Source organism: Urocitellus parryii, chromosome 4, assembly GCF_045843805.1.
Source record: "Urocitellus parryii isolate mUroPar1 chromosome 4, mUroPar1.hap1, whole genome shotgun sequence".
NCBI lineage: Eukaryota > Metazoa > Chordata > Mammalia > Rodentia > Sciuridae > Urocitellus > Urocitellus parryii.
Window position 1 is genome coordinate 104,377,225 of NC_135534.1, and position 27,964 is coordinate 104,405,188.

General features: G+C 38.0%; 1 protein-coding gene and 1 pseudogene across 1 annotated transcript; both read left to right on the forward strand.

Moving 5' to 3' along the window:
- The first annotated feature begins 81 nt into the window (after positions 1-81).
- Positions 82-27,960, forward strand: Pafah1b2 (platelet activating factor acetylhydrolase 1b catalytic subunit 2). The gene is made up of 6 exons (XM_026396349.2): positions 82-214; positions 7,558-7,645; positions 15,792-15,881; positions 17,597-17,713; positions 20,206-20,328; positions 24,214-27,960. Exons 2-6 carry the CDS (start codon positions 7,565-7,567, stop codon positions 24,490-24,492), a joined length of 690 nt encoding a protein of 229 aa, XP_026252134.1. The 5' UTR covers positions 82-214; positions 7,558-7,564; the 3' UTR covers positions 24,493-27,960.
- Positions 11,847-12,382, forward strand: LOC113188149 (large ribosomal subunit protein uL6 pseudogene; annotated as a pseudogene).
- Positions 27,961-27,964: the final 4 nt, after the last annotated feature.

A 27,964-nucleotide genomic window follows, 5' to 3' on the forward strand; every position in this document is an offset into this window, starting at 1 on the left:
AGACCCGCCAGTCGGAGGCCAGGCAGGAACGGGGGCGGAACTTCCGGAAGCCATTTGCCTGAGTGGCAGGGGAACCGGAAGTGGAGGCGCTGCTGCTGGTGCTGGGGCCCGAGGAGGGACGCGCCGGACTGGGGCCGCCGGGACTGAGCGAGCGACAGACGCGCCACCAGCCGACGCCGCAGCCGCTTGGGGCCCGCACGGACCCTCTACCTGAGTGAGTGCATCCAGGGTTGTCGGAACCGGTGGCCGAAGGCTGGGGGTTGGAACGCGCCGCGAGATGTTATTGTGAGAGGCCCGCGACCTCCCCTCCCCCACCCTGGCCGGCCCCTCCCCCGCGCCATCACCCCAGCCAGCCCTTGGGGGGCCTAGCGCGCGCCTTCTCGGCTAGCGAGATGTGTGGAGGCCGCCTTCCGCCTGTGAGCCTCTTTCCCGGTACCCCATCCCTAAACCTGTCGACTTTCCTCAGCCGCTGACCGGCGCCTCCACCCTGCGATTCTCGTGGAGGTGTAGCGTGGCGGGGCGCGGCGCCCTGCCCACCCCTGGAGTAGGCCTTCCTGCACCCCCGGCTCCCTTCATCCGATCGTTCCCTCCTATACGTACACACCCAGCCTCCAGCGTCGCTGTTGCCTTTTCCCTCCATCCCTCTGCTTGAACCTCTGACCCTGCTCTCTCCGCCCGCCTCTAGTTGGAGGCCCAAATGTGTGTGTTTTTACCAAGCACTTTTCCCTCCCCCTTTTGTTGAAAAATGCCTCCTCTTTGGAAACTTCCCAGTTGCCTCCTGTAACGTATTCTAAAGATCCATGTCATGACTCAAATTATTTCTTAGAAGGCTATCCAGTCCAGCACCTGTTTTTAGAGATGAGGCTCAGAGAGATTGGTGATTTGCCATTCTCCAATCAGCTAGTTAAACCTGTCAGTGGATAGGTTTTTTTGGGGTGGTCCCCCTTCCCCAGTCCCCGTCCATTTACCAGATCGGGGGCATTGTGGTCTACAGGTTTGATTGAGTCGTTGCGGGGTGACTCATTATTCTGCTTTCCATAGCTCCCAGGCCAGCTCTGGCTTTTCGTTATTTATATGCAAACCTTAAGAAAACTCAATACAAGCTTTGGCTTCTTTGTAGAGCCTGCCCATGGAGAAAGGAAGAACCGCCTGGACCCTAGGGCCTGGGGACCTCATTTTGTACAGCTTTAAATTGGGGAGAGAGGTAAAGGTGTGGCAAAAGAAGAAAGAGAAAATAGGGAGGCTTGTCTTTGCCTTGGATATGCCTTGTATTTTTAGTTTCTTCTCCTGGGCACATTGTTCTGACATAAAGATTGCCTCCTTGTGGGAGAGCAGGGGATGGAATCATTGTGCATTAATTTGTTGGCTAGGGCATGTGATAAATTATGGATGTGCTGGAACCCAGGGACCCACCCACCACCACTGAGGCAGGGTATTCTGGATGAGGCTTGTTTTCCTCTTTAGAATAAGCCTGCCAGCTCCCTATGAAACAAAATGAAGAATCTTAGATCTGAGTGGAAACATTCTACATCTTTTAATTCTTATTTAAACTTTCTCCTTCCATCTGTTTCACAGTTCAAACTTTTAAAGAGTCATCCAGTTCAGCTTGAACATTTACACTTCTTTGTTGGAACTGGTTTCTACAGTATCCTGCTATATGCATCTGGAAATTCTGGTTTTGTTTTGTATTGTCGTAGGCCACATTAAGTAGAGAAGATTTAAAATGCAGCAAAATTGTGCTAGTTGCTTGCTCCTCACCTTCCCAGAGAATTCATTTTGATAGGCAATTAAGGATTTGCTGGAATATAGCCCGTTGTAATAAATTAACAAAACTTTGCTCTTATCTATTAATTCCATTCTGCTAGGTTTTTCTAAATGATTCTGTTTGTAATCTCAAGTTTATGACTTGCTTATGAATCAGTAAAATGAGATGGAAGTCAAATCTTTCCCTGTTACTTTTTTTGTTTGTTTTTGCAGTGCTGGTGATTGAATCCTGGGCTTTGCACATACTATGCAAATCTGTCACTGGGGTAGAAAACCTAGTTACTCACAGTTTTTTTTTTTTTTATGTGATATAACACAGGCTTCTTCTGCATAGCTCCTGACACATTCTTCATTTTTTGTTGTAAAAAATTCAACAATTTTATCTGTCTCCCATATTTGAATCCTCCAAATGCATAACCCTCTAGGTTGTACATCTCTTACCTGATTCTTTTTTTTTTTTTGGTACGGGGGCTTGAACTTGGGGGCACTCAACCACTGAGCCACATCCCCAGCCCTATTTTGTATTTTATTTAGAGACAGGGTCTCATTGAGTTGCTTAGTTCCTTGTGGTTGCTGAAGCTGGCTTTGAACTACTGATTCTCCTCTCTCAGCCTCCTGAGCGGCTGGGATAATAGGTGTGTGCCACCACACCAGGCTTTTTCACCCGATTCTTAAAGAGTGAATCACTTGGGTTTATGGGTCAGGTGTGTGTGTGTGTGTGTGTGTGTATGTGTGTGTGTGTATGTATGTATGCATGCACCCATGCTGGGGATGGAACCCAAGATCTTGTTTCAGGCTTAGTTTTTGTCTTCTGGTATTTAGGGTGTTTAAAAATGTTACCAAGCATAGGCATCAGTGAAACTGTGAAAGCTACTTTGTATTGTTAAGATTTTTTATTGGACAAAAATAGTACAAAATCCAAGTCTCTGAAGGCACACAGAAACAAATTTTTGCCCAAATACTTTGCCCTCTTAGAAGAGGAAGGATGATCCTGTATTCATAATTAAAAAGGGAAAAAGAACTACCTAATTGGGTGTTTTTTAGTCTTCTTTCCATTATAGCTGCCTTTTAGCTTTAGACAAGTGACATTTTTTTCCCCCTCAGTTTCTCTTTCCACATGCCTTTTTCATTTTGTCAGTAAGGAAGTTCAGGTGGAAGTATTTCTCAGTATCAAAATACCATTAAATTTGGGTAGTGATGATAAAAAATAAGCAGGAAAAACTTGGTAAATTAAAATTTGTCTCTGTTTCATATAGTCTTTTCGGTATAGAACGTAACATCCTTTGCTCAAGGATAATATATTTTGGGGTTTGTTCAACAGTAATAGGTTGAGCATCCTTAATCTGAAAATATGAAATGCTCCAAAATCTGAACTTTTTGAGCACGCTGACATGAATTTTCCACAAGTGGAAAATTCCACACCTGACACCATGTGATGGATCACAGTCAAATGCAGGCAACTAAAAATAACACAGAATTATCTTCAGGCTATGCATATAAGATGTATGTGATATATAAGTGAATTTTTTAAAAAATATTTTTTTAGTTGTCAATGGATTTATATTCATTTAGATGCGGTGCTGCGTATCGAACCCAGGGCCTCACACATTCCAGGCAAGTGCTCTACCACTGAGCCACGACTCCAGCCTGTGATATATAAGTGAATTTTATGTTTACCTTTGGGTGCCATCCCCAAGATACCTCATTTGTGTATGTACCAATATTGCAAAGTCTAAAATCCAAAACACTTCTGGTTCTAAACATTTTGGATGAGGGATAGTTAATCTATGTATTACTATGATTTCAAATCCCAGCTCTATCATGGAGGTTTCTTATATTTCTCTGAGCTTCAATTTTATTGAAGTAAAGCTCCTAGCACAGGGTTCTATAGATAATAAGTTTAATTATTAATTAATTTTGTGGTACTGGGGATTGAACCCAGGACTTGTATACTGAGTGACATCCTGATATACCTAGCCTAGTTATCTCATTAGATTAGAAGCCAGCTTGTCACAAGTTATGAAGGATTCATTTCTGTTTTCTGTAAAAATATCAGGATGTCTGTATGGCCTGGCCATTAGTTGATGTTGTAAAGCTGATTGGAATGCCTGCCCATGCCCTGAACTCACCCAGGTCCGGTTTTCCCTGACCATATAACAACCCTTTCCTAAACCTTAGTGACGCCTCATAAATTCTGGCCCTCCCTGGCCAGACAACGACCCTCTCTGAGTCTCTAAGATCTCCATAAATTCTGATGCCAGGGCCAGCAAAATGTAAACTTGTGTTATGCTCTTCAGAATGTTGTTATCTGTAACCCCCCCCCCCCCTTTGTGTAACTTTTTGGGCTATAAAACTGGGCCACAAAGAAGCCTCAGGGCTGTCCTTGGCTCCCACGATTTGAGGGGCAAGGCAGCCCGGCCGGTCGAAATAATAAGCTTGCTTTAATTTGATTTTAATTGGAGTCAGTGGTCTTTTCTTGCGTCCTGGTCTAACAATCCTCAGCCCTTTTTATTTTTATTTTTTTATTTTAACCCAGGCTGTTTTTGAATTTGTGATCCTCCTTCCTCAGCGTTCTGAGTAGTTGGGATTACATGTGTGTGTCACTTTGCCCAGCTTAATTATTTTAGATTAGTTGTTTACCTGTTGGATAAATTAAAAAATCTACATTGGTAAACTGAACCCTAAATCTAAGAGATGTTTATGTTGACTATTGGTCTTGAAAGGATGTTCACCCTTTGTGATACATAAGATGAAAACATAAGAAAAAAACTTAAAAACTTCTTTTAACTTTAAAAAGGGAAAAATAAACTTTACTAATAATTTAACTTATATTTTACACAGTAATTCAAATACTTAATTTATACACAAGTATACTGGAGTGCATTTCAAAAAGATTCTAAAACATTGAAGAAGGTTTGGACCCCACTAATCTGGATCAACCTTTACTCATTTGTTCACTTGATGCTTTACTGTTATATATTGACCTAGTTTTTCTTTGTATCTCCATTGAGACAAATCTACTTTGTGAGACAAATCATTTTAGTCTGTACTCTTTATTTATTAGAAATTTATTTCACTATGGTGGGAGTGTAACTGAGTGGTAAAGCACATACTTAGAATGCACTAGGCCCTAGATTTAAACCCCCCCCCCCCAAATCTTACTGTATATACTGGCATTCTTTCTGTTTTGAGTCATGCAAAATAAACTTAGTATACTTTCCTAATAATCTTTAAATACTTTAAAGACAGCTGTTTATGTCTGTGTTTTTTTCCCCCAATCAGTTTCTCTATACTTTATAAACATACTCATTTCTTTGAACTATTTCTTTTTTTCTTTTTTTTTGTTTTAGAGTGAGAGAATTTTTTAATATTTATTTTTTAGTTTCAGTTCTCGGTGGACACAACATCTTTGTTGGTATGTGGTGCTGAGGATGGAACCCGGGCCGCACACATGCCAGGCGAGCGCGCTACCGCTTGAGCCACATCCCCAGCCCCTGTCTTTGTGTTTTTTTCCCCCAGTACCGGGGATTGAACACCATGCTTATTAGGCAAGCATTCTATCACTGACTACAAACTCCAACCCTGAATAGTTGATTTTTAAAATGGAATTGTATGTTATATTTTTTTACATATATAGATATCAAAGTTTGAAGATGGAAAAGGGGCATTGCCATCTGTCTTAAGACTAGTAGGAGCTTTTTTGGGGGAGAGTGGGGGGGGGCTACCAGGGATCAAACTCAGGGGCACTTCACCAATGAGGCATAGCCCCAGCCCTATTTTGTATTTTATTTAGAGACAGGGTCTCACTGAGTTGCTTTGAGCCTCGCTGGCTGAGGCTGGCTTTGAACTTGATCCTCCTGTCTTAGCCTCCCGAGCCGCTGGGATTATAGGCATTCACCACCTGGACCCCACCAGCTCCTTTTTTTTCTATTTTGAGACAGGGTCTTGCTAAATTGCCAAGGCTGGCCTTGAACTTAGAATTTTCCTGCTTTAGCCTTCTGAGTAGCAGTGATTACAAGTGTGTGTCACAGTGTCTGGCACTAAAAATTCTACATAGAACATTTTGTTGATTTAAAAACAAAAGTAAAATGCACAAATTTTACAAACTTAATATATGACAGTCTTTTGACCCTTTAATTAATTTTTATTTTTCCTTTATCCTGTTGATGTTTTTGTTGTAGTTCTGGTGATGATGGTACTGGCAATTGAACTCATGGCCTTGAACATGCTAGGCAAATGTTTTACCACTGGGACACATCCCCAGCCCTTTTCAATTCTATTTTGAAGCAGAGTCTTGATAAGTGGGCCTTAAACTTGCAAACTTCCTTCCTCAGCACCCCTACCCCAGTACATGAGATCCCAGGTGTATTCTACCATGCCAGACTCCATTGATGATTTTAACTCTATGTTGCATGTCTCTTGAGTGGTTACATAAAAGTCTTCATATAAGGAGTTAGCATAAACTGATATATCTTCAGTAAGTCAGATGCTACATGGATGTCAGGCAAACCTAAGTGCAAATCTTTCTCAGTAATTCACCACACAGATTACCTGAATTCTCTGATGACACTTGCTTTCTTCATTTTATAGTGATATTGTGAGAATGGGGTAGAGAGCAACCATTTTCTAATAGGTATAAATTACAGTAATGTAAAGAAACATACTCCTATGATGTGGATATTTTATAGTTTCATTCAGATAGGAACTTGGCCCTCACCCTAATTTTTTTTTTAATAGTATCATTTAGAACTGAGCTAATTTTATAATTAATAATACTATTATTTGCTTCTATAATGTATTTTTAATGAGAAGGTATGCTTTTGTGTTTATGGCTTGGTACTTTGAGAGTCTAAAAAACTACTACTTTTTTGGGTGTAGCTTAATGGTAGACATTCCTGAGGCCCCAGGTTTGATCCCCAGCACCAAAAAGAAAGAAAGAACTCCCTTGGCAATCCCCGATGTAGTGTTTTAGGTACTTTTTGTGTGTATTTATGTGCATGCTCAAATGTGCACAAGTATGTGTGTTTGAAATGAATTTATATTTTTTATTTACTATATCAGTTTTCATTTAGAGAAAGCCTGACTCTAGTTTGAGGATGGCCTCCTTTTTGTGTATAAGTCATAAAAAACCTGGATATTTCTTTTTTTGTTGTCTTTGCATATGAAGTCTGTTTCTAGTATGTATTCTCCAGAACTGGTTGAAAATGAAGATTAGGATTTCTAATTTTTTCTGAATTTTACTTATTCCTCCTTCCTACCATTGGATCCATATTTGAGCTCATCATCACTAAAATGTTTTTAGTGAAGACATGTACAAAAAATAAAAATAACTAGTAAAAAATTGTTCAAAATTAGTTCCAGGTTATGACTGGTTTTATCATATCTGTAATAGAGTTGTTTTGTGATATTTAGTAATTAGTGGACTCTAATAATTGCTGTAACTATTGAAAATAAATCCCAGGGGCTGGGGATGTGGCTCAAGCGGTAGCGCGCTCGTCTCGCATGCGTGCGACCCGGGTTCGATCCTCAGCACCACATACCAACAAAGATGTTGTGTCCGCCGAGAACTAAAAAATAAATATTAAAAAATTCTCTCTCTCTCTCTCTCTCTCTCTCTCTCTCTTTAAAAAAAAAAAAAAAAAAAAAAAAAAAAAGAAAAGAAAATAAATCCCAGTTTAATTTCTAGGCCAAAACCCATTATGAAACAAATTATTTAAAATCTGTGATGTAATATTTAAGTGGTAACAAGCATTCTTTTTAATAAATGAACATGACATAGACATTTTTTCTCAGGTATAGAATGAGCCAAGGAGACTCAAACCCAGCAGCAATTCCACATGCAGCAGAAGATATTCAAGGAGATGACAGATGGATGTCTCAGGTAAAAGGAAGTGCATATCTATTATTCACATGGGACAAGTCTCTTCAATTTTGGGGGAGTCTTTTGACCAAAGCTGCAATGTATGTATATATATATATATATATATATATATATATATATATATACCTATGAATAAAAAATCTAGTGTTAGAAATGTTCCTGATCAGTAGTCTGTCGTTGGAGCTGAGGAATGTTTTGATAACTTGGTGGTTGTCCTATGTTAGTCTTAAAAGATAGTAATGTCAAAAAAAAAAAACTCACTTGAATCAAATGTATGAAATATGATATGTCAAGAGCTATGTAATGTTTTAAACAACTAATAATAAAAATTTTAAAAAAGATAGTAATGTCTTAAAAACTTTTTTTTTTAAAGAAGTCTTGAAATTAAACACATATTGCAAAAATTTTAGAAAGAATGTCCTATATCCTTTACCTAGATTTAGGAATCATTAACATTTTGCCATATCTGCCTAATTCTGTCTGAATCTATTTGTATATTCCAACATACTAATTTTCCTGAACCATTTGAGGGTAAGTTTGCTCTCTCTTCTTGTTTTTCCCTAAGTATTTTAGAATATTTGTTAAGAATGAGGACTTTTATTTTCTTTCAAATAACGCTTTTTTTTTAAGTTATTAGACCTTTATTTTATTTATTTATATATAGTGCTGAGAATCAAACCCAGTGTGCCTCACACATGCCAGGCAAGTGCGCTACCCCTGAGCCTCAGCCACAGCTCCTGAGGACTCTTTTTTTTTTTTTTTAAACATAACTAATTAAAATTAGAAATTTAACATTGATAGAATATTATTACCTAATCTACAAACCATATTCAAATTTCTCTAGTTGTGGGGCTGAGGCTGTAGCTCAGTGGAAAAGCACTTGCCTCGCATGTGTGAGGCACTGAGTTCAATCCTCAGTACCACATAAAAATAAATAAAGATACCATGTGTTCATCTACAACTAAAAATATATATATATTAAAAAAATTTTTAAAAAATTCTCCATTTGTTCCACTAGAGTGGGTTTTATGTGTGTACTGTGTGTTTCTCCTGATACTAGGGATTGAACCCTAGATTGCTCTACCACCGAGCTATATCCCCAATCTTTTTATTTTTCATTTCAAGACATCTCACTAAGTTGCTCATGGTGGCCTCAACCTTGGGATCCTCCTGCCTCAGCATCCTTAGTCATAGTGGTTTCAAGTGTGCACAGTGGTGGACAGCTAGAATTTTAATGAATGTAGAAGGAAGGAGGGAAAATAAAATCATCTGTGGACTTGCATATTATAATATCCATAGGCAGGCTCCACTGATCAATATTAAAATTGGTGGATACACTTTAAGGAGAAATGTGTAGTATTTGCCTAGCCTCAGAGGGTTTCCCCTGAAATTACTTTGATAATTTTAACATGTGACCATTATTTTTTGATATCCCTTTCTCCAGCAGCTGGAGTGTTAAGTCTATTTACATATACGTGTGTGTGTGTGTGTGTATTTGTTGATGGGTCTTTATTTTATTTATTCATATGTGGTGCTGAGAACCTCTGTTAACATCATCAGTAATAAGTCATATTAAGGTCATGTACCCTACATATCAAAAAGGATGTATCACCTCTGTGGAAGTCAAACCCAGATTGAGGACATTTTACAAAACACCTGACCACTGCTTATCAAAAGTGTCAGTTACAAAGGATAAGATCAGAACACTGTCTCAGATTAGAAGATCTTAAGGAGATATGAGGACTAAATTTGACATGGTATCCTAAACTGGTTCCAGGAACAGAAAAAGGGCATTAGTAGAAAATCAGGTAAGAGCTGAATGAGCTGGATGCACACCTGTGCACCCCCTATAATCCCAGCAACTTTGGAGATAGTTGTATAAATTTGAGGCCAGCCTCAGCAATTTAGCAAAACTCTTTCTCCAAATAAAATAGGGTTGGGGATATAGCTCTGCAGTAGAATGCCACTGGGTTCGATCCCCAGTACCAAGGAGGAAAAAAAAACCTGAATTAAAAAATCTAGTTTAGTTGATAGTATTTATTGATATTAGTTTTGATAAAAGTATCATGTTTATGTAAGATGTTAACATTGGAGGAAGCTGTGAGGAAATGGTATATGGGAATACTCTAACTTTGGCATCTCTTCTGTAGACCTAAAATTATTTCAAAGTAAAATATTTTTTAAAAAGAAATAAAAAACAATTATGATTAAACAAGCATGAGATATAATACCCATGAAATACCTGTGGACTGTTGTCCTTCAGTATTCATGGAGGATTGGTTCCAGGGAAATCTCTCCCCATACCAAAATCCACAGATGCTCAACTTATTACATAAGATGGTGTAGTATTTGGATACAACCCTATGCACATTTCCCTGTGTACTTTAAATCATTTCAGGATTACTTGAATACAATGTAAGTGCCCTAGAAGTAGTTGTTATACTCTGTTATTTATGGAATGAAAAGAAAAGTTGACAGTAGTTTTGATCAGGTTGGTTGAATCTGCAGATGCAGAACTCTATAATATAGAGTGCCTACTATATTGCCAAAATATCTAACCCTTACCAGGTGTGGTGTGCACACCTGTAATCCCAGTAACTCAGGAGGCTAAGGCAGGAGGACCACAAGTTTGAGGCTAGTCTCAGCAATTTAGCAAGGTCCTATACAACTTAATGAGACCCTGTCTCAAAATAAAAAGAAAGAGGTGGGGATGTGGCTCAGTGGTTAAGTGCCCCTGGATTCAATCGCCAGTACTTTAAAAAAAAAAAAAAATTAGTACTTTTCAGGGAACACCAAGGACAGATGAAGATATTTACTCTCACTATGGGAATGCAATCAAAAAAATTTATATGTCAATATATTTTTCAAAAAGTAAATTTAGGAGATTGTAGTAGAAGGGTGGGCAACCTGTAGGTTAAAAGGAATTTTAGAAATTTATTAACATCCTGCTTTATTTAAAAAAAAACATCAAACAAAAATTGAAATGTGGAATTTGGGCCCTGGTTATTTATTGCTGTTAAGGAACTACTGTTTTATGTTTTTGGAGTAAAATTGCTATTGTGGTTATAGTTTTTAAAGTCTTTTTAAAGATTTACATACTGAAATATTTATACCTGGAATTATTTATCCTTGGTTTGCTTCAAAATAATCCGGGGATAGGGTGGGATAGGAGTTGCGGGTATGACTGACATAATAGTTGCCAGGAGCTAGGTGTGGTAGCACACCTCTGTAATCCTGTTGACATGGGATGTGGAGGCAGGAGGATTGCAAGTTCATGGCCAACCTTGGCAATTTAGTGAGGCCCTGAGTAACTCAGTGAGACCCTTTCTCTAAATAAAATCTAAAAAAAGGGCTGGGGATGTGTCTCCGTGGTTAAGTGCCCTTGGATTCAATCTCTCCTACTGCAAAAAAGAAGAAAAATGTTGCCATAAGTTATATTATTGTAGCAGGGCATAGTGGCACATGCCTGTAATCCCAGCAGCTCAGGAGGCTGAGGCAAGAGGATTTAGTTCAAAGCCAGCCTCAACAAAAGCGAGGTTCTAAGCAACTCAGTGAGACCGTCTCTAAATAAAATACAAAATAGGACTGGGGATGTGGCTCAGTGATTGAGTGCCCCTGAATTCAATCCCTGGTACCCCCACTCACCCAAAGAAAGTTATGTTATTGCTATAGCTCACGATGGATACATGGCAGTTCCTTGTGTTATTCTCTTTGTGAACATTTTATCTTTTCCTTAATCAGCTTTTTAAAAAAAGGTTATATATAGACCCTACTATAGGCAAACTTAATAGAAATCATTGCAAAACCTATTAACTTGACAGAGGTTAAGCCCTCCTGGGTTCATTTCCTAGTATCAAAAAAAGAAATGGGGGGAGCCTATTAACTTGAAAAATAAGGCTCAGCAGTAGACTGAGGAAAATATTTGTAGTAAATATTGCAAATGAAGCATTGATCTCTTTGGTTACATTATCAATAAAAATATCCTCAAAGTATTAGAATGTAAGTACCTCTAAAGTCATGACATGAAGTATTTAACTTTTGTTTCCTGAAATGGAAAAAGAAAGGAGTGGTGTAGGAGAGCTAATAATCAGTTCAAGTGAAAGTACAATAAGAATAATCCTAATACATCACTAACCAGTATAGATTGTTATATAGCTCATTTGTTATAAATTTGAAGCTCTGTACTGCATCTACTGTGAAAATGAAGGTTGTTCTTGGTAGTCAGGCTGTTGACATTCCAGAAAATGTCAACATCATTCTGAAGGGACGCCCGGTTATTATGAAGGGCCCCAGAGGGACTTCAGTCACAACAATATGGAAGTTTGTCTCCCTAGAAAGAAAAAGAATAGGCTTTAGGTTGACAAATAGTGGGGAAATAGAAAGGAACTGGCTACTGTTCACACTGTCCTTAGTCCTGTACAAAACACAATCAAGCCCTGAGCTTCTGTGAGAAGACAAGATCTCTGTATGCTCACTTCCCCATCCACATCATTATTCAGGAGAATGGGTTTCTTGTTGAATTCAGGATTTCCTGGGTGAAAAATCTGTAGGGTTCAGATGAAGACATTTGTTGCTTATTCCATATCTCAATCCCAGAAAGATGAGTTAATTCTTGAGGGAAATAATATTGAACTTGTTGCTATTTTTCCAAGCTTATTACAACTATTTTTGTACTGTAAAATAAATGTAAAGTATCAGAACCTTTGGAACAGCAGTGGATGCATTCAAAGAAGATGATATGGCCATTAAAAATATGGTTATAAAAAATCATAAAAACTACATAGAAAAATGCATACAATATGATGTTGAGTACAGTTCTAATAGTTGTTGCTTGTTGACTACATATTATGTGCCATACGATAGCTGAGCCCTTTTCATAGAATGATCTTCTAAACTCCAAAAAGAGAATTATCACCAGCTGTGAAAACCAAGACTCAGATTATGCACTTGCTTTAATGTCACGAGACTAGAAAATAAACAAGATAGAATTTGAGTATAGTTCTTTTGCCCCTGACCCCCACACCCATTGTGCCAGGAGGAGGTGTTTGTGATGATTAACTGTGTTTAAAAACAAAGCAAAAGGTGGGGGGAGTAGAAGATAGATAGGATCATGTGAAAAAAAGTGATAAGAAAATATCCTAAAATGATAATAGTTTTGGATTAGTCTTTTCTCTTTTTTTTCAAACTTAATACAACTACTTCTATACTTTATTGATTTATTTTATTTGATACTGGGATTGAATCCAGGTGTACTTGACCACATTGGGCTGCATCCCCAGTCCTTGCTTTATTTTTTTAAAATTTTGAGACAGGGACTTGTTAAGTTGCTAAAGCTGGCCTCATACTTGGAATCCTCCTGCTTTAGCCTCCCAGGTTGCTGGTGTGCACCACCACTCACAGCTCTGCCTCTGCACTTGAAATGTGAAGTGCTAGAATCTTTGGAACAGCAATGCTTAAATTCTGTTACTCTATAAACATGAGCTGTCTTGTTGATATTGAAAATGGTAATTGGTGCATGCAGTAGAGAGTTGACACTTGAAATAGCTAAGGTTTTTTTGTTGTTGTTGTTGTTGTTTGGGTTTTTTTAGTGCTGTAAATCAAACACAGGGCCTTGGGCATGCCAGTCATGTGTATTCTTCCACTAAGTTGTGCTCCCAGCTCCCTGGTTTATTCTTGTTTTATCTTCACCTTTCAATTTGAAAATACCTCTGGAAAAAATAGTAATTAAAAAAAAAGTTTATTGCACAAAACATGGAAGCAAGAAAAAAATTATGCTGGGCTGGCTCATACCCACGATCCCAGCTAATCAAGAGGCTGAGGCCAGGAGGATTTTAAGTTTGAGGCCAGCTTGGGTAATTTAACAAGATTTTGTCTCAAAATTTTTTAAAAAATTTAAAAGAGGCCTAGAGCCTGCCATGGTGGTGTGCCTGTAATCCCAGTGATTTGGGAGACTGAGGCAGGAGGAATCAAGTTCAAGGCCCTAAGCAACTTAAACCCTGTCTTAAAAAAGGAGGAGAGGAGTTGTAGCTCCAGTGTGAAGTGCCCCTGGGTTCAGTCTGTGATACCAAAAAAAAACTTTTGAAATGAAAGGGGTTGGAGATATAGCTCAGTGACAAAGCACCCAAGGGATTCAGTCTCTTATACAAAAAAAAAAAAAAAAGGAGGGAGGGAGAAAGATAGGCAGGCAAGCAGGCTATCCTTGATTCTGTCACCATGAGAAAGAACTGTTTTAATCAAAACTGTCAAATTATTTCTGGAAGTATTTTCATTACTTTCATTTATTCATTCCACTGTGTGGGTGAATATCTCTTCACCATTGTGTCATCTGCATTGCTGTTGTCACCAGAAATACTTTAAATAGCAATTCTACCTTAATTCCTAAGGGAAATAGTAGAATGTAGAGTTGGAAAATAAAGAAACAGTGTTCATACCTTCCCGAGGAACTATCTTAAAGCATCCTGCAAATTTGTTTCTGGGATGAATATAAAATTTAAAATTTTGTCTTTAAGCATGATGGGTAAAATTCATTTTTAAAAGTGTCTTAGCTAGGTGTGTTGGCACATGCTTGTATCTCAAACTACTCAGGAGGCTAAGGCAGGAGGATCACTCAATACTAGGAATTCGGACCTGTTTGGCAACTTAGGCCAGACTCTGTCCTGTGTGTACACATGTGCATGCACACACATGGGAGTAAACTCAGGGCCTTGCACATGATAGGCAAATTCTCTACCACTGATCTATATCCCAGCCTGAGATTCTGTCTCTAAAAAAGGAAGGAGGAGGACTGGGGACACAGCTCAGTGGTAAAGCGCTTGCCTCTCACATGGGAGGAACTGAGTTGGATCCTCAGCGTCACATAAAAATAAAGATACTATGTATTCATCAACAACTAAAAAAAAAAATTTAAAAAAAGGATAGAAACAGTTTAGCTCTTGGAGCAATTGGAAAGATTGAAAATGGATCGAATATTGATGTTATGGGATTATTATTCATTTTTAGTATGAAAGTAGTTGATGGTTTCATAGAAGAATGTCCTTTTAGTAGATGTGTGCAAAAATATTTAGGGGACAAAGAATCATATTTGCAACTTATCCTTTTAAATTGTTCAGCAAACATATACACATACATAGAGATGAATCTGGGAATTTTTTTGGTGGGGTGGGGGTGGGGGGACAATACCAGGTATTGAAACTCAGGGCACTCAACCACTGAGCCACATCCCCAGCCCTGTTTTGTATTTAATTTAGAGATAGGGTCTCACTGAGTTGCTTAGTGCCTTGTTTTTACTGAGGCTGGCTTTGAACTTGCAGTCCTCCTGCCTCAGCCTCCTGAGCCACTGGGATTACAGGTGTGTGCCACTGCGCCTGGCAAACTTGGGGATTATTTTTATTTTTTATTTTTTTGTAGTTGTAGATGGACAACATGCCTTTATTTTATTTTTATGTGCTGCTAAGCATTGAACCCAGTGCCTCACACTTGGAAGGCAAGCGTTCTGCCACTGAGCTACAGCCCCAGTCCAAACCTGGAAAATTTTTTAATAAAAGTTTGAGGAAGCTGGGTGCAGTGGCACATACCTGTGATCCTATGGACTTTGGATGCTTAGGCAGAAGGATTGAAAGTTCGAGGCTAGCCTTAGCAATTTACTTGAGGTCCTGTCTCAAAAAATAAAAAGGGCTAAGGATGCTTGAAATCCACACCAGTTGGTGTTCAGTGGGAGAGAGCCCCTGGGTTCAATCCCCAGTATGTATATAGGTATATATAAAGAATGTATGAGGAAAAGATAAATAAATTTTAAAAAAACGTGAAATGTAATTTTCTTTTCTGGTTTCAGTAGAATTTGGGTTTTCTTGATCATATGAAAGTGATCAATATATGGTAAGGGAGGAAGAGAGTTGGTTGATCACAAAATAAGAATAACTTTAAGGATAGATCAAAAAGGTGTTTGTTTTTTGAGTTTGGTTTTTTGCTTATTTTTTTTGGTGCCCATGGCCTTGCACAGGCTAAGTATGCTCTGTACTACAGAACTATACCCCCCCCCCAAGCCAAAGAGAAATGTTTTAACAATAACTGGTTGTTCCTTCTAGGCCAAGAAATCTCAGGGAAATAAATGCCAGTTTCTGATTTTTTTCTTTTTTCTTCACACCAGCACAATAGATTTGTCCTGGATTGCAAAGACAAAGAGCCCGATGTACTATTTGTGGGAGACTCCATGGTACAGTTAATGCAACAATATGAGGTAAAAGTGGGGAGAGGGTGGTTCATGGCTACTAGTATGTATCTGTTAGTTACCAACAGACTTTCATTGTGATCTGACCATATAGATTTATTCATAACTTTTAGAGAAGCTCTAGTTCAAAGTACAAGGGAAATCAGACCTACCTGATGGGATTCTTGGTGCCACCAAACATGATTTAAAACAAAAACAAAAACAGCATTGTTTGTAAACTGTTTTTTGTTCTGACTTCTAAGTAGTTTGATGTTATGTTTATTTATTTTTTAATTTAAATATATGAGACCTAGTAGTATCATGTCTCTACACCAACTGATGTGGATTTAATGCATTTAGAAGACCAATTTCTGTTTTTTATTTTTCCCAAGGATTACTACCAGGTAATAATGTCTTTCTTTCCTTTCTGAATCATTAATTTACTTCTCTTCCTAGAGTCTTTACTATAGAAAAAACTACCAAAAGAGTTCTCTCAATGAATTTTTCCCTGACGGAGACGCAGGGATTTCTTTTTTTCCCCTAATTCTCTGAATCTTATTCACATCAGTTGGTACCCCAAAACTGCCCAAGCAATGTCCAAATGGCTATTAAGCTATAGCCCCAAACAGTGAAGATTAAAGATCTTAATTGTGCTCCCTGGTATGACATGCCTGGCTGGAGGACCGTATAAGGTTCTCCAAAGACCAAGGACTGTTTACTTCTACCACCAAGTCATTTATAAGTACCTTATCACTTTGAGCGGAAAAAGAAGGGAGATTCCCCAAGATGAAAAGATGACTTATTTATTCCTGGATCATTCCCTAAAGTCCAGGCTGCTGGTTTGGCTCACCATGTGCAGCAAGTTGCCTTTACATGTGATTATTACTCCTTTCCATACAAATTGGGAGGGCCACCAGAGGGCACATTTCTCCTGACTGGCTCACCAAAACGGTCTGGCCTGTCTGTTGCTCAGATACTAATATTTGGGAGACAAGTGTTGCTAGGAAAGAATTAAGTTTGTTTAAGGCTGGCTCTAAAGAAAATAGAGACGATAGCAACTCAAAGCTGTCTTATTTATTTTTGTAATGAGCTATTCCAAATCTTTTTTGGGGGTTGGGCATTTTTCTGAGGGAAATTTAAAAGAAGACATTGCTTTTTATTTTTTTTGGCTCATGTGTTTCTGCTTCACCCAATTTTAAAAACATAGTTGAATAATTGAAAAGGAGAGTTTATTGAATTGGTAACTTAATTTTAAAATGTTGGGATCTTTTAAAGATCATCAGATTGAGTTGTGACTGAGTTCTTGAGCTCAGTGCTGCATTAAGAATTTGTTACAACACAATGGCATCTTCAAAGCTGTTTAAACAGTGAATGGCACATCATTTGCAGTGTGTTTGAGAGCTTGTTTGGAGGTTCTAGCAGGGGAGCACAGCTACTAGTATACCCTTGACTGAAGAATGGTCATCCTTTAACGGGAAGGTAATCCTCTTTGAGCACAAAGCTTCAGGAGAGAAGCACATGGAGAGGTGAAGGAGGAAGGGAACACCCACCTAAGCCAGCCAGATCAGCTAAGTCAACCCTGGGGATCACGGATGTTTTAGCCAGATCACCCTCACATCCCCTTTGCAGTATGTTTGAGTAGAGATAATGGAAATTGTCTATTTTAGAGGCTTTACCACCCATTGCAATTGAAGAATTTCATTTTCCATTAATTTTAGCTTTACTAACCCAAGTTTTCTCTTTAGATATGGCGAGAGCTTTTTTCCCCACTTCATGCACTTAATTTTGGAATTGGGGGAGATACAACAAGACACGTTTTGTGGAGATTAAAGAATGGGGAACTGGAGAACATTAAACCTAAGGTGAAATGAAACTTACTTTTAAAAGAATATCTTTAACTTTAAGTCTTTGTCAAATTAAGTTGTTAAATTATCTGAAATTGTAGTAAAAACAACACATTGCTTTAATATTCTACTTTGCTTCATGTTTTACATATTGTTTGCCTGGGTTATATTTGAAATTGTTAAAACTAGCTGGGTGTGGTGGTGCACACTTATGATCCCAATGATTTGGGAGGCTGAGGCAGGGAAGATGGCAAGTTTGAGGCCTCCTCAACAACTTAGCGAAACCCTGTCTGTAAATAAGAAATAGAAAGGGCTAGGTATGTACCTCAGTGGTAAAGTCCTCTGGGTTCAATCCTCAGTACCCCCTCCTCCCAGTAAAGAAAAAGAAATTGTTAAAATTATTTTCTTCATGGGCTGGGGATGTGGCTCAAGCAGTAGCGCGCTCGCCTGGCATGCATGTGGCCCGGGTTCGATCCTCAGCACCACATACAAAGATGTTGTGTCTGCCGAAAACTAAAAAATAAATATTAAAATTAAAAAAAATTATTTTCTTCAGTTGTAGGAAAAGATTTGGTGCTAACAATATATGCTTTTCTGTGGAGTAATGGACCTGGGGCAGTATGAGGGGGAAACTGCTCTTAGGTGGGCCATGGGAATAGGGCCAGGAAGTAATGTGGATCTATTTATCATATAAGCAAATTGGTAATCAAGGTCTTCAAGTTCCTCTGAAGAAAATTTGGAGTAGATGTAAACAAATAAACATCTCTATCCAGTACCTTATCACCTTATAAACATCCTAAGTCCATGTGCTGCAAAAAAAGAAAAACCCCAAAGCTGAGCTGATAAATGTTGATTTCATTGAAAGTATCCATGCACCTCTTTTTTTTTTTTTTTTTTTTTTTCCTTCTTCCCGTTTGCAGTGCAGGGTTTGAACCCAGGGGCTTCCCTCATGCTAGGCAAGTGCTCTGCCACTGAGCTACATCCCTAAGCCTCGTGTGTCTCTTTTGGGACAGAGCAGAAAGGCAGAAAGTTGTTTTGTTGGGCCATATCATTAGATGTATGTCTCTTAAGTGACAGCCACTTTGTAGAATGATACCCCCCCCTCCAGTATCCAGGGGCACTCAACCCCTGCGACACTGCCCAGCCCTTTTTAGTTTTTATTTTGAGACAGGGTTCAGTAAGTTTCTTAGGGCCTCACTCAGTTGCTGGGGCTGGCTTTGAACTTGTGTTCCTCTTGCCTTAGCTTCCCAAGCCACTGGTATTACAGTTGTGTGTCACCACACCCAATTTGTAAAATTATATATTTTATTTTAAGAGGAAAGCTTTTTGGAACATTAGCCAGCTTCCACTCCGGTGACTCTTTTCCTTGAATTCACCTTTGTATTTATACACATTATAATCCCTTCAGAGTTTCTATTATTATATGAGATGCTCCTAATCGGGGAGATGTGAATTACATTTTTCCCCCCATATTTCTCAGATTTTACTGGGGATCCTGGGGATTTAACCCAGGAATGCTCTACTTCTTAGCTATATCCACAGCCCATTTATTTGTTTGTTTGTGACAGAGTCTAAGTTGTACAGGCTGGCCTTGATTTTGCAATTCTACCTCAGCCTTCTGAGTCACTAGGATTAACAGGCATGTTCCACTGTGGCTGCCTAGGTTTGATTGATTGATTGATTGGTATTTTTTAGACATTTCCTTTTCTCTCTTTTTTTTTTTAAATAATTTTTTTTAGTTGTAGATGAACACAATACCTTTACTTTATTTGTTTATTTTTATGTGGTGCTAGGGATTGAACCCAGTGCCTCACGCATGCTAGGCAAGGCTCTACCATTGAGCCATAACCCCAGCTCTATTTATATTTTTAAAACATTTTTTAGTTTTCGTAGTCTTTTTTTGTTTATATGCAGAGCTGAGAATCGTACCCAGTGCCTCACACATGCTAGGCAGCCATTCCACCACTGAGCTACAACCCTAGCCCCTAGATTTTATTTTAATATAGTTGAGTTTTCCGTAAATCTTTTTTATATAGTTTCTGGATTTTGAGAGATTAGCTTCCTACTCTATAATAATAGAATTTTCTCTTTTCCTTCTAGTATAGTTTTGCCAATTAAATATTACTCTGCTTGGAATTTATCCTGATGCAGGATATGAGGTATAAATCAATGTTTTAAGATAGCTGCCTAGTTGAAGTTACCCAGCATCATCTGAGAAGTTCATATTTCTTTCTTTTTTTTTTTTTTTTTTTTTTAGAGAAAGAGAATTTTAATATTTATTTTGTAGTTTTCGGCGGACACAACATCTTTGTTGGTATGTGGTGCTGAGGATTGAACCCGGGCCGCACGCATGCCAGGCCAGCGCGCTACCGCTTGAGCTACATCCCCAGCCCCAAGTTCATATTTCTTTCTTTGTTGAAATCAGATTTTCATCTAAATGTTGGACATTCCTTTATTTCTGGGTATTTATCCCCCTTCCCCGCCTTCCCACCCTTCTTCCGTCCTTCCAGGTCATTGTTGTCTGGGTAGGAACAAACAACCATGAAAATACAGCTGAAGAGGTAGCAGGCGGGATTGAGGCCATCGTACAGCTTATCAACACAAGGCAGCCACAGGCCAAAATCATTGTATTGGTACGTAATCTTTGTTGAGTGGAGAATTTTATACTTTAGTTTTGCTGAGGAATCTTTTTAAAAATACTGTGGCTGATGAATCTGGAGAATCTTTAGGTGAAAGTTTAAGGTACTACTTCTTGACCTATTTTATTCTCTGATGTATCCTACTGTTATTAGTCTCAGCATTCCCTATACCAACTATAGGGTTGTTTTATCTGCTTATCTTTGTTCAGACATATGGAAATCCTTTGTTGCCTCATGTAGACTTTTTCTTTGTTACCTTTATTGATAAAAAATTGTACATAGAGATTTGTTTGAGTCCTGTGTCTCTTTTTAATAAACCTAGTTTTAGGTTAGCTTTGTTGCTTGGTCTGCTGTTAGTATATTAGAGGTGTTATATGTATTAGAATATCTGAATTCTCTAAAACATCAGAAATTTCTATCAAGAGGAAAAGAGATACTTCATAATCTTACTTCAGCAGAAAGTGTTATCATTTGTAAAGTTAAAGCTAATTCTTCATAGTCTTAAAGATAAACAGCTATATTTCTTAGTGTAAAAGCCTAGATATAGATATTTTTTAGCCATATTTGAAATGTACATTTTAGTAAACTGATACATATTTAGTTCTTTAATGAGATAATGTTAAGAAGGTAGCCATTTGTTCAACAGACATGAAGATCATTGTATACAAGGCACTATCCTAGGTCTGGAGCACACAAAAATGAATAAGGCATCATCCCTCTGAGGGAGTTCACAGTCTAGTAGATGGAGACAGCAATATAGAGAATTACTCTACTGTATACTAATGGCAGTGAGGAAAGAACAGAGGATGTTTTAGACAAACATTACCATATTAGAGTTTAGTTTTAAAGAATTCATTGTTCTCCAAATGGGGAAGGAAGAACTTTGGAAGCATTACAGAGAAAAAAGAAGAAAATGATCAAAGGCTTGTACCTGTATGTATTTGTTGGGTAAACATAGGAGGATATATAAAGTTTGAGGCTCTAATGGTCAGGAGGAAGAGGCCAGAGCCAGATCATGTGGCCTAGTATGCTATGCTAGAGAGACTTGATTTTGATTTATCGATGCTACAGAGCCAGATCTTATTTATTTTTTTTATTCCATGGTGTAATTTACTTGTTGATATATATCCTGTATTATTCTAGAAAGGATTCTATTGTGGTTAACAGTTTACTTTTAAATTACAGTGACAAGAATTTAGTAGTTGCTTAGGAAATATTGTTGTATGAATGTTGCTGGGTAAATCTTCCATAAATATTCTTTATTTTAGGCAGATTTTGAAATTTGAAATATAGAAGTATTAATTATTGATAATACTAAAATATTTGGAATAACCTAAATAGCCAGTAGTATAGGGATGTGATCACATAAGTCATTGGATATGTTGGTGTTAAATACATTATAGTTATAAGGGCTGTGTAAAAACAGTGAGTTTAGATGAAAAGTTGGAATGCTAAACAACATGTATATTATATTTAGAATTACTTAAACATGTAGTTGGAAAAGTGCTAAAAGGAAACAAAATTAACACTTGTTAGAAGGTGAAGGGATTAGGAGTGTAATATATATTTTTTCCTTTAACATTACCATATTTTAGCAGTTGTTAAAAACCAATGTGGAATACCCTCAATAGTGATATTAAGGAAGATGGCATTCAAATGCATAATTTTTCTCATCCTTGGCAAAAAAATCTCAATAAATATGTTTCCCTGTTCTTGAGACTTAAATATATATATATGTGTGTATATATTAGTTATTGATGGATATTCACTGGTCATCTTTCCTATTGTTCATTATATCTCCACCCAGACTTTGACATGTCAGCACTGAAGAGTGTTCTTCTTTGTTAACTATTAGATACAACACCTTATGCTTTTAACAGAAATACAAACTAGGGTTTGACTTCATTTTGTAAAATTTTTGAGATACTTATTGGTACTCCTGGCCCTAACATTTTCTGAAAAAGCTTAGACATGGAAATGTATATATTTTGAGCATGTTTTTTTTTTAATATTTTTAAATCATACATGGACGCAGTATTTTTATTGTTTATTTACTTTTATGTGGTGCTGAGGATCGAACCCAGTGCCTCACACATGGGAGGCAAGTGCTTTACCACTGAACCACACCCCAGCCTCCCAGCTATGCTTTTTAAAAAAATACTTGCAGGGGCTGGGGTTGTGACTCAGCAGTAGAGCACTCGCCTCGCATGTGCGAGACCCTGGGTTCGATCCTCGGCACCACATACAAAAAATAAATAAATAAATAAACAAATGAAAAAAATACTTGCAGAAAATATACTTCTGTAAAATAAGACCTGTTACCATACAGACCCTATAAGAGAAGCTAGTGGAAAAATTTTTGCTTAAATAAAAGTAACTTCTATTGGGTATCAACCAACTGAAATATTAGGGATTTTTTTTTTCTTTTATTACCAGGGATTGAACCCAGAGACACTTACCCACTGAGCCACATCTCCAGCCCTTTTTATGTTTTATTTTGAGACAGATTCTCACTAAGTTGCTGCGGTTGGCTTTTTTTCTTTTTTTTTTTTTTTAATATTTAATTATTTTTTAGTTTTCGGCGGACACAACATCTTTGTTTTTGTATGTGGTGCTGAGGATCGAACCTGGGCCGCATGCATGCCAGGCAAGCACGCTACCGCTTGAGCCACATCCCCAGCCCCGGAGGTTGGCTTTGAACTCAGAATCCTGCCTTAACCTCCTGAGTCACTGCGATTACAGGTGTGCACCACTACACCCAGTTAGGCTGGGGATATCTGACAATAGTTCTGTAATGGGATCAGTTTTCTATAAAGACTACTGCTAGTTTGGGATGATAAAACTGTGCTCTATATAAGAAAGAGTAGGCATTTTTCTTTTTTAGTAGGCTGACAGACTTCTTATCTACCTGAAAATTATATTAGATCACTAATACAAGTTAAAATCATTTTAGGGCACCTTGTTTTATCCTGCCTGGTATTATGTGGCTCTGATTCACCAAGACTGCATTGGTTCCAATTCTCTTCTAGTGTATTATTGTGTATCTTCCATATGGCATTAATAATTATGGCTTTGAGCTAGATTTTTTTGATAGCTATAGGAGACGGGATTGAATGGAAAACAACAATGGAGCTAGGAAGTCTAGTCAGGACATTTCATTTTTACATGAATTGGGGTGGTAAGTTTCTGAGCTATAGCACTGTGTGTATATGATCAGGATGAAAAAAAGTAAATGGTTTAGGGCTGGGGTTGTAGCTCAGTGGTAGAGTGCCTGCCTCACATGTGTGAGGCACTCGGTTTGATCCTCAGCACCACATAAAAATAACTAAATAAAGATATTGTGTCTATCTACAGCTAAAATACACACACACACACACACACAAAGTAGATGGTTTAGAGAAATATTTAGGATGCAACAGCACAGTAACAGTGATAAAAAAGGTGTGTGGGATGAGAGACTCAGGGATGTTGGAATGACCAGTTGATAGAATGTAACAGCATAGGTTGAGAGGAAGATGATGAATTGCTTTTGAACATGTTGGGAGTACCTCAAGTGCATCCAGGTTTGGTTCTGTAGCCAGAAGTTCAGTATGTAATTCTGAAGCTTTAGGGTGAAGTGTTCAGAGTAGAGATAATAGTAGGCTAAGGGTGCTTCCCCAAGAATACTAGCCAAGAATTGAGTGACAGGAGGAGGAAAGTAAAAGGAAGAAATTAAGCAGGATTGGTCAGCTTCCACTAAAACTAATCTCGTGTTTTATAAATCAAAGGTTATTTACAGTGTCAAATGAAGTAAGTATTCCAGAAATATCTGAAATCACAAGCTTGTGAAGAAAAACAATTGAACCTTCAAACTTAATATTCTTCTCTGTTTTGCCCCAGGGTTTATTACCTCGAGGTGAGAAGCCCAACCCTTTGCGGCAAAAGAATGCCAAGGTGAACCAGCTTCTCAAGGTTTCCCTGCCGAAGCTTGCCAATGTGCAGCTCCTGGATACAGATGGGGGCTTTGTGCACTCGGACGGTGCCATCTCCTGCCATGACATGTTTGATTTTCTGCATCTCACAGGCGGGGGCTATGCAAAGATCTGCAAACCCCTCCATGAACTGATCATGCAGTTGCTGGAGGAAACACCTGAGGAGAAACAGACCACCATTGCCTGACTGGCTCCCATCAGTGTTAATAGCATCCCAGCTTCCTCAGATCAGTTATATCACTGGCACTACAGAATCCTCTTTCTTAAGGCACTTTGCATTGTAGAATGCTCCTGGATGCTCATATCTAGTGTTTGAAGGGAGGAGGGATTTAAACTGGTCCTGTATATAGAAGTTTTGTTTGACACAGGAGAAAAATTAGCCAAGGAAGATTGTTGTTTAAATTGATTTGAAACCAGAAGGTGACTTTTTAGTTGTTTGTGTGACACATTCATTGAATTATCACTGTTTTTCCTAGGATATCATCAAGCCCAAGTACTGAATAATATGAAGATTCTTTTCTTGGCCTTTTTCTATGGATTATGTCATATGATAATTAACAGAATCACACCTACTTGGCTTTAAACAGATGTGTTTTTTTTTTTTCCAGTTTTTAAGGTTCATAATTTAGCCTTTTGTTTTATTTTGTTTTACTCATATATGTCCTTGGTGTTTTCTTAACATATAGCATCATATTAAATGTGTATTACTCAAATATGGGAGATGCTATAGTTACAAGTGAATTTGTACCACTCTTTATCTTTCCCATGCTTAACAGTGAAAAATAGCTTTTGCCCCCTTTGACAAGCTTTTTGGAGGGTATTATTTTTTATGCTGCTGAATATCATGTCTATAATAGACTCATGCATGCAGCCTTTCCTCCTCTTTATTTCCTCATCCCTTCTCCTTTTTAATTTTATTTTTTGGTCTTTATTGACCTTACGAGCTTTTAACAAATTTTGATCTAGGAGCTCCATTGCTGGAAGTCTGAGTCCCCAGCCAGTTACTCTCATGATGATATTACTGATGTGTAACTCATTCTTGTGTGTGATGTTCTGTGCTAGAGTCTGTGTAGTGTTATCCATATTCAGAGTTCTAGTTTGTTTTTTCATTAAAACCTATTACAGTTTCCTTTTATGAAAAAAAAATCAGAACTCTGTTTCTCATTCCATAATGCCTGACATTTCAAATTTTGTAGTATTCTGTGATGTATATTTTTAATTTTTACAGTGCTGGGAATCAAACCCAGGGCCTTGCACATGCTAGGCAAGCACTCTACCACTGAACTACCCTCTTGCCCCAGCTCTATATTTTATTTTTTTTAATATCAGTCAAAAAAATCTTTTGACATTTCGTGAGAAAACAGTAAAGCTACTGATAGGCTTTCTACCTTTATCCTGGCAGTTTAGTAAAAAAAAAACACTAGGTTCACTTAACTTTTCAGGTTTCTTATTAATGTGTCTTTATCTGAGAATTTCAAAAGCGCTCTTTATAATCTTAATGGTTTGCTTGAACTATAAGAACTGCCATTTAAGAAAATAATGGAACAGTGGGTGGTTTATTGTTTAATATACCTATGAAATACATACAAACTGGATCTACAAACATATTTTAAACTGGACCAGATTGGGTAGTGATATGACCCATCAAAATGCTCTGCAATGATTCTGCTTAAATTCATATTCAGTACCGAAGGTATATGTTTTATGTGCTGCTTGCAAAGCAACTGGCAGGGCTTTGTGTGTTCATAGAAAGGTACTGATCTTTGTAGTACTCACATCTGACTGAGAAGGATTGAACTTGGGCTGGTTTTTTTCCTTGTTGAGCCTCTTTCTAGGATTTTTTTTTTTTTGTCTTTAAAAAAAGATTAGTTTTCTGAATGTATCATGTCTTCATTAACAACAGAAAATATACATGGTGTTTACTAAACTTGTTTACTATATTAAAATTCCCTTTTTATTTTTGGTAGCCCAGGCTCTTCAGTTTTTCAAGACAGATTTTTTTTAATTCTTAATGAGATATATAGTTGCAGGAAGGAGTGTTAATTAAGCCAGAATTTTGTGTGGAAAGCCAGGTTCCTATCTGGGTCTTTTTGTGTCTGTCAGAGGTGGTGGGAATATAGTCCAAATAAATCCCTTAGGTTATTCCTGCAAGCATGCGCTTTTAGCTTCTCTTGTCACTGAGGATCAAATATCCCTTTGTGAGCTGGCCTCAGCTCCTTTGCTTATGTGTATAAACCTCAGATGATAGTACATTTTATATCTACCAGAGCTATTCAAGCAATAGTATTTGAACCACTAGCCTTTTAAATAAAATTCTGCCCTGTTGCTAATGTGCAGATGTTGAGTCCACTGTCATTTCTTGCCAAGATTTCTTTGCACTGCTCTAGACAAAATGTATTTTTTACTTTGATTAACATCCCAGTTTGCTTCAGTGACAGAATTTACTGCAAAGTCTTTGTACTTTTTTAAAAATATAAATTTAATGCACTGTCCGTGAAATGTCTTAGTTGTGATTTAAGGGGCCAACTTTCCAGGCAGCTAGTAGAGATACTGTTCTGTTCCTTTCCCAGAAAATTTTAATCCCTTTGCCCACCCTCCTGCTATTTGGTAGCCAGTGATGGAACTTTAAAGATGTCTGTGTTTGGGTTGAAGGTAGACTGCCTCAGGGCGATCTAGTGCAAGTTGTTTTGTTGCCCACACAGTGTAGGTTGCCATAGGCAGTGATCTGGCCATCACCTTGAATCTTTTGTCAAAAATCTTAATCCACCAAGTCAAATCTTAAGTAGCTCATGGTCCATTCTTAAGAATTGTAATCCGTGCCTGCCTGTAATTCTACCTACTTAGGAGGCAGAGGCAGGAAGATCCCAAATTCAAGACCACCCCAGGCAATTTAGCATGGAAGACCCTGTCTCAAAATAAAACAAACCTGTTGGGGATGTATGTAGCTCAGTGGTGGAACGCTTGCCTAGGAAGCGTGAGGCCCTGTATTTAATCCCTCGTATCACTAAAAAGGAAAAGAATTGTTAACTCTTGTTTATAAACATAAAAAGAAATTCTTGGCCTTTTTTTTTTTTTTTAACCTAGTCACTGTTTACAGTTGTATGCTAAAGCCTGAAATAATGTCTGTGCTGTGGTGTATGAACATTGCCAATTTTATATTTATTGCAGTGAAGAAGAAACTAAAATTATTTGAAAAGGAGGAGCATGTCCAGGCTCCTGAATCTGTGTGGGTCCATGTGGGAGCAGTGAGTGGGCGCCTCTTGAAAGGAGGCTTTTTGGAGAGGAGCCCCAGACTCCCCTGGGGTGTTCCTTTGGGGAGTCACTGCCACTGGCTGTCTGAACCTCCCCAAGGGGAGCTTGTGACTCTGCTTTGGCAAAGTTTCCTTGACTATTAGTACTCATTCTGTTTAGTGCATATTTCAATATAAATGTCCATTTCACTCGAACTTGCTGATGTCTTTCTGTCTCCTTTTATCATATTTTGGATTCCAGTGGGAAAAAGAAGGGGTGGTTTTTTTCCTACCTTATCATAAGTAAATTGGATACTTTTATCATTTTGCTTTTCTGTGGAACTGAATGTACCTTCTTGGGTGGGGTGAATAGTTACAAGGAATCCTGGGTACAAAAGAGGAAAAATTGTTAAATGTGTTCAGAGTATC